This window comes from Ptychodera flava, chromosome 14 (genome assembly GCF_041260155.1).
Source record: "Ptychodera flava strain L36383 chromosome 14, AS_Pfla_20210202, whole genome shotgun sequence".
In the NCBI taxonomy this organism is placed as follows: Eukaryota; Metazoa; Hemichordata; class Enteropneusta; family Ptychoderidae; genus Ptychodera; species Ptychodera flava.
The window spans coordinates 39,303,021-39,311,175 of record NC_091941.1 but is presented as its reverse complement, the minus strand read 5'-3'; the positions used below and the strand labels follow the sequence as shown (position 1 = coordinate 39,311,175).

General features: G+C 37.8%; 1 protein-coding gene across 1 annotated transcript; it reads left to right on the top strand.

Annotated features, from left to right (window-relative positions):
* The first annotated feature begins 332 nt into the window (after positions 1–332).
* LOC139150454 (glutaredoxin-related protein 5, mitochondrial-like) lies at positions 333–3,685 on the top strand. Its single transcript, XM_070722835.1, has 2 exons — positions 333–718; positions 2,462–3,685. Exons 1-2 carry the CDS (start codon positions 454–456, stop codon positions 2,653–2,655), a joined length of 459 nt encoding a protein of 152 aa, XP_070578936.1. The 5' UTR covers positions 333–453; the 3' UTR covers positions 2,656–3,685.
* The last annotated feature ends 4,470 nt before the right edge of the window (positions 3,686–8,155 follow it).

Genomic DNA, 8,155 nt, shown 5'->3' with positions numbered 1-8,155 from the left:
CTCCCGAATCATTTACGAAACACACGATGTTTCTGCACTTTCGACAAGATTGTATGGTGCGGACAACAAATACTTGCGTTCATTCAGCGTTGAGTTTCGAGTTCTGTACGTATGCCTTGTTGGCAATGTGTCGGTCAAAGGTCAAAGAAAACCACACACGTTCAAGTTGATATTTCGCCACATCATTTACATCAATATTCATGAACACAAATTTTCGACGATTTTGATTCACAAAGAGAATATTTTATGTTCCTTCTATCTAATATCGATAAAAAATAATATATGATCCTTAAGAATACTCCACCGGAAGTGACGACCAAAGATAGCGACCTAGGTCACAGAAGGGGAAAAGGTCTCAACACAACGTGTTGCGAAACAGCTGTCGCCGCCGCCTTCTCGGAATATATTCGGGTCGTCAACCCTCATATTAGTAAAATCAATTGATTGGTAACTATGAATGTGATATTAAGATTACCTCGTAGCCTGAAGAGCCCTCAGGTGACTCGAATTTTATCGCAAAGCTACTGTGCAGCGGCTCAAAGCATCAAAGAACGCATCGACAAGATGGTCAAAAAGGACGATTTGGTTGTTTTTATGAAGGGAGTTCCCGAACAACCTATGTGTGGTTTTAGTAATGCTGTAGTACAGATTCTTAGAATGCACGGTGTTGACAGATTTGCAAGTTACAATGTGTTAGAAGATGAAGAACTTAGGCAAGGTGAGGCTCAAGTACATGTGTAATTTAAAGTTCATGAGATGATGGAAGTAGACGCTTCTACCTCATCATGGAGATTTAATATGCACTGATTTTTTCAAATCAAATGCATTGAAGCATAGAACAGTGTAGCTGCAGTACAGTAGCTCGAGGTTTTGCCCAAATACCCAGGCAAAACCTCGAGCTACTGTACTGCAGCTAAGAACAGTGGTCCTTCAAATTACTACCCACATGGAGCTAGAAACGTTTCTCAATGTTAAACGATCAAAGATACACACTTGCGAATCAGGTGTGTGATTATTTTATGAAATGTTCAAAAGGAATAACATTAATTATCATTGTCAAGTGACATGTATATGATCTTGATGGCAAGCACATTAGCTGATTTCATTATTATGACACACGAATACGAATACGAATATCCTATTTAATAAAAGAATAATCACACACCAAGTTTGCCCGTGAAATCTCTCTCAAACATGCTATAAGGTGGTTGAATAAGCTGCCGTGTGCATCTGCCCAACTTCGGTCAGTTTCATAACCTTTAAAAATGTCTGCTCTGTCATACACCACCACCTTGAGAATAAGATCAACAATTTTCATACAATCGATGGAAGACAGTCCATAGTCCCTCAAGTGTTTGAGGGGACTGTGGGCAGACCAATTTTATGTGATGAATAGGAGTATTTCAAACTAGAAATGTGAACAAACTGCCTTAAAATGCTTCACAATCATCTTTTGTAAATTTTTAGTGTTTGTTAAGGTGAAGTACTACGAATTACGTCAAAATTAAGTTGTGGTGTAATTTTCTTCAAACTTTGCACAAATATTCTTGGAAGTTGTGCAAGTGCAAAAATGAAATAAAAAATGGGGGTCACCACGCTTGTTTCCATGGAAACGGACGTTAAAATGGCGTCGTTAGAAATAAATAAAAATGATATAATTCACTTAAACTAAAGAAAGCAATTATAAAACGCTTAGCAAATGAGTTAATTTAATAAATACCAAGACTTAAGATCCATATCTGTCGAAGGTATAGTTTTCATGATGTTTGTGAGAAATTTTAACATAAGTATCGATTACAAAATGACGATATCGAAATTATATCACTACACAATTTTCGAACTTTCTTCCTGTCGCTTTGAATGGTGTCATTTTGACCAAACTTGGCGAATTAACTCCTGACATAATACCATTTAGTTTACACTTTTAATAAAAGGGTGTCACCACGCTACTTTTTACAATATCTCCAGGTGAATGGGTAATTTGCGCCATAATAAATGGAGAGAGAAATGTTAATTTTTCTGTCATATTGAATAAAAACCAGCTTCCTAGGGGGTCAAAATATGACAAGGTTATAGGTCACATGTATTTCTAAGACACTGGGTAAAAAAATTAGGTAAAAGCGCAATTTAACAATGATAGGTGATGTTAAATACATGCGCTACAAAATAACCCATTTGCGGCAGGCTGGAGTTAAATCTGCGCAGAAACGTTCTAAAGCGTGTGCGCGTCCGAATTCGTCGCCCTTTACCTTAACTTGGAACAATAATTACATAGCAAGCCCACTGTGCTGTGTTGAGACTTGTCTGTACAGCCCTGATCCTCTGCCTTTCTTGAAGGTCTATGGTTCAACTCAGTGACAATGGCCCCATACGAGGCATCTAAAAGTTCAGCATTGAATAAAGATCTCTGGTATCATTAATGCTGCAGATACTAAAATTTCTGTAATTGTAACATCTGCAGGAATAAAAGAATACTCCAACTGGCCAACCATACCTCAACTTTACATCAAGGGTGAGTTTGTCGGAGGCTGTGACATCATGATCCAAATGCATCAAGAAGGAGAACTTATTGAAGAGCTTCAGAAAATAGGCATCAAATCTGCACTTCTTGAAAAGGCTGTTGAAGAACAATCTGAGCATGAAAAGAAAGACTGATTATGTGTCAGGCTTTGGCGGACTTTACAAATGATTTTCTATGAATCATATAGGTATTACTTGCTGATAAGATCTTCTAAACATATGAGCAATAGAGGGTATTTGCATTGTGTTAGTGGTGTAGACAAGGAGATTTAAGTTAAATGGCAGATTTTATGATGTTATGTCACATTCGTCATATTCTGAGGAACAGCCAAAGTGTATATGCATACCAATGAGCATGCTCACAAACTTGTATCATATTTGGTTCAATATACTGAATAAGGTGTGAGTCTACCTTGGATGTGTATTGCCTCAAGTCACCAACTGGAACATACTGCACCGTTCGTTTTACAATACACATATCTTTTTGTTGACTGAAAGACCCAGTCATGTCTAGGTGTCCAAACATCTTCCTCCGTAGGATGTGGGTTGACTGAGTACCCATACTTTATCTTTTGAAGGTGTCAATAAAAGTAAATACACAAGTTTCTTACAGAGTTTTACTGGTATATGATGGTAACAGATTTTGATCCAGCATTTTTCATAATCACTTCTCATCATACCCTCTATGGAAGTTAGCAGTTTTCACACACAAAAATGCGAACTTGATCTTTTACAAAACCAGTTAGCGAAATTCCCAGTATGTAAATAACATGATACTCTTGAAATGTTATGAGTCAGCTTGCCATTCACTAAATTGAGAGGTTGTAGTGCTATAATTTTTATGTTACTGTCTTCTAAAAGCTGTTTACTGTGTGTCACCTAACACCTGTAACACACAGCCAACTAGTTAGTTTTGTTTACTGCAAAAATGTATGACAGTCATGAGACATGCCAAAGATTTTCATGAATTGAAGCATACGTATCAGTGATACTGTGCATTGACAGTACATCAAATGAACTTGTGTCAGTATGGACACTAAATTTCAATTCTACAGTAATTTCTCGTAGTGTATGCGTATTTTATTCCAAATGTTGAAAATATTGAATACGGAAGTGATTTTTGAAATTTTGTAATAAAAACAACTTTGGACTGTGCTGTGCAAAACCTTGTATTTACATGCAAGTTTATTATTCTAGACCGTATATACTCATTTTCGTCCTTGCCTGACAAAATCTGGAACGGGTAATTATGGATTGGGTTCTGTCAATCCATCTGAAGCCATTTCTCGGACATGCCTTGACCGATTTTTTTCAAACTTTGTATCAGGACAGGACACTATGTCGTACATTGTACACTGATTTATTTCATTATTGGATTCACTCTGGAGAAGGTACTGTCCCTCTGATAGGGTCCAGACACTTCGCACCAAAACCAGGTCGCCCCACAGAACTTCGTCCCCAAAACCACTTTGTAATTAAACGACGATGTATCACAGCGTTTTTGTTACATTCAACTTGGAAGCATTACTGTGACAAGACATTTTGGCTACCATGAACCATTAATTCCTACACAAAACCATAAACCGTAGAACTAGGGAAAAATGCAAATGTGCCTACGAAACTACGTAATAGTCATCGACTCATGAATGTGGCGCCCTTATGGCAGGTCGTCTCCCTACACATACAATACAACTGGTGCTTTGCTCGAAATCGCATGGTGTTATTTTATTTGACTGTGTACACTTTCAAGACTTTAGTTGCGGAATGATAGATGGATTATAAAAAACTTAGAGGACATAGGTTGGTTATTTCCAGCTTTACCGGATGGCGATTGTTTGAGGTGAACTGAGGGGAAGGGGTGCGATATGGGTTTGCGTGACGTAACTCTTAGGATTTGGTACGAAGTTGTTTTGATGCGAACTGGTATGGAACGGAAATGGTATGGTGCGACGTCGTTTTGGTTTGAAGTGTCTGATAACCTTGGAGAGAGAGTACCTTGCAGAGTATTCACTCTTGGAAAGCTATTGTCCCTCCAATGGCGTCATTTTAGGAACTGCAGGTAACGTGAGCGAAAATATCCCGCAGACGCCATAAATTCAATGGCAAACAGAAGTAAACTTCAGCATGTGGAAGGGTAGAACCTGCCAATATTTGGCGAAAGATGCTGGTTTTTGCTAATCTTAAGGAATACAGGTGAAGGATTTTAGAGCTACTGTAACGTATCTACTTTACCCAGATATGGTAACATTCATATATCATGAAACGAATTGATAGTCTGAGCCACGTCTATCAGTTATTGCTGTTGAAAATATCCTAGAACTAAGGGTATGAATAAAAACCCACGAGAAAATATATTTACACCATAAACAGGACTGTATTTTGTGTAAAGAGTAACTTCGCTGGTCAAACTGCAATAACTAAGTTGTCTCAAAATGTCGATTTTGATTATCACATTTAGTTTCTCACGTTGAATAATGAATGCATTGATTGTCGTATACAGCGGGCCTCCCTGGAAACAGCAACACATTGGGTAGTAGACTTGGTTCAAGTCGGTGAATTTAAAAAAATCATTTGCAACAGTTTCTCTTGTGTCTCTTCTATTTATAAAGACAAACCTATTTGAAGTTTGGCAGCCCAGGTCAGGTTTTCCTAATGATCGAACGCGTTACCTTTGAGCCTGCGCAGTAGTGAGTTAGTTTCTGCCGGATGTGATTGAACCAAGTCTAATTGGATTGGTTCATGGAGCAGAAATAGAACTCTGGCTTAATTGCGGGAATGGATGAATGCTATAAACAAGATCTCAAACGAAAGAGTCACGTGCATGTCATTTGAAGAAATTTTACTATGAAAACTCTATTTATCGAGAAAAACAGTTTTTGACACATCCATTTTGATCTGGTACACTCCGGTTGCTAATGTGCACACGGATTTTTGAGTGCCAGTATAGTGACAGCATAGTATTTATTTTATGAACAGATGAAAGTAAATTATTCCGCAATCCTAGAGAATGATTACCTGTGACATAAAGGACATACATTTGTCTCAATACTGACAATAATGACACACTTCAGCCATTTGAAAAGCCCCGTCGAAATTCTTAAAAAAATGATGCCCGTGTTGAGTTTTTGTCTCAATCTCATTCCTTTTCGCTCTTTTCGAAAAATAATGAAGATTTTAGAATTACAAACTCGTCTCTCAAGTTCGTGAATGTTTTCTTTGAAGGAAACGAATACATGCCCTACAGCCCACGATTTCAAGGGGATTGTAAAGTATCCAACACCGCAGAGTGTAGTATCCAATGGCGCTGTCCCTTCACGGAGGGAGATCGAGGGAGAGGGCGAAGGAAAACGCCGACATTGCGGTGTGATGACAACTTAACCAGTCTTTTTAGGATTCAAGCAGCATTGATAAGCTAGCGGCCCCGGTAGGTCAACATTCAAGTTGATGTTGTTGGAATAATTCAATGTCACAATCCACTAAATCACCTTCATCAGCTTCATAAATGTAGACTACGTGAATTTGCACATAAAATCATCATGACGAGAGCAACAATATAGTTTAGTTGTCTTTTTGCAGAATGTCAGTATAAGGGCATCAGATACCAAATTTTGTAATTTGTAGATGATAGCAGCAAAAAAAGCTACATTGTAGTATTGACAGGCTTTAATCTGCGGGTTTTGTTAAAGCTTCGTTGATGGTAACGTTTGAAGTACTTTCAAGGATTTTTGCTCTGTCTGTAAAACACTGTTTCATGTTCTCCTCTGAAAATCGTGTCAAGATTCCAGGCGTTCTAGTTAACAAAGCCAGCGTTATATTTCTCCTTTTTCAAAATTGCTGCTGTAGACCAGGCCTTGCTGTAGACCATGGATTCTTGCACCACTTTATAACAATTGTTATGGAAGGGGAAAAGCATGTGACTTTCCATCGTCTAGGAGAATACTCGTTTGGCTGCAGATGATCTAGGAGTATCTAGATTCTAAAAAGTAACTTATCATCTCTCGAGATATGTAAAGTTCATTGCAACCACATCGGCTTTTAGAAACGCCATCGCCAAGATACAGCTTGTGTAATGTTTTCTAGTCCTGGTGTTTTGTGGAGAGAGAGAGAGAGAGAGAGAGAGAGAGAGAGAGAGAGAGAGAGAGAGAGAGAGGCGGGGAGGTTGCGAGAACGTACAGGAGGTATCGTCGAAGCGTAGGATATGAAACAATTATGACTGCAATCATACTAAAGATATGAATTCAAGAGTAAAATATTCATCCCATTATAAATATAAATACAGCTCTCGAAGGGATCATACCAGCAACACTTTACATGTCTTATATCCAATATACTAATACTTTAAGGTTGAGCTGCATGTTGCCAACAAAGTTTTTTTTCAAAGCAATATTTCTCATCAAAGATGACAAGAAAACACCCTCATACTTTATATTTTCAAAAAGCTGAGACTTCAAAGTTTAGTTTGGTAGTAGTTGTTTACTCGAAGGATGAAGTGAGTGTATATTTGGGGTAAAAAACCTCAATTTTGGCATTAACGATAAAAATTAATTTAAGTCAAAATCTTGACGCTATTTTTTGAAAAGTAATATTTCACTTGAAAGAAGAATATGTGGGAAAAAAGAAATATTTTATTTTGCATTGTCTATCCTCGTTCTAAATTGTCATGGGTTGAAAGACTCATAATCCATAGCAATTGTGGATCTGTGCCGGGATCGCCTGTGAATAGCTTAATTGTCCGTGCCACATTCGGTGATCCGTCAATATGGAGTCAGCCACCGCTAGTATGTGACACAATTGACGTGAAATATCTTGAAGGGATGAATTACCGCTGTAGCACATGTGTGTAGGTATAATGTTCGTGTTACAGTTGACAAACGAAGAATTTGTCAACAGTAGAAGTACATGTACACAATATGCTGTGTTGTCAAATATATTGTTTGTATTTAACATACTTAGGGAATAGATTAAAAGACAACATATATTTGACCACAGCCCCTCCACCTGCGATTCGATAGAACAAAGATGTTGAAAAAAAAACCAGGAAAAGTTACAGCTACTGTTCATTGTGAGACACATTTGTCGTGTCATTTGTGCATATTACCATGGAGGTGTATACCTGTTATCCATCAATGCCATGTTACGATATACCTTCAAATCCAGGGGAACCTGCTTGACAAACCAGTTCTCTATTTTACATCCGTCTTTCGCAGCAGTTTCCTGAGTTTAGCCTGTAGACTGTATATTTTTAGCAATTTAGCAGTGCGCTTTCCTGCAAGATTTTTTTTCTTGGATTATTTATTTGTTTATATAAAAGTTTTGTTTTCTTGGTTGGATTAGCTTTCTTTTGAAATTAAATTTGAGACAAAACAAAACAAAGTAAAGTAAAACCGCTGATAGCACGGCATACAACCATAAAGCCATAAGCTTTGGAAATGACACGAATTTTAAAGTGAAAGACTGCCAAAGATGTCGAAGATAACATACTGTGACGTTTTGTGGAGGGACCGTGATTCGCATAAAGGACAAACGATTTTGTTTTCGTTAGCCAACTATGCAGTTCTGTGACGAATTCATTACATTGAAAACCTCCTGATTGCAGGTACATCTGAGAAGATATTAACGAACACTACATTTTGTT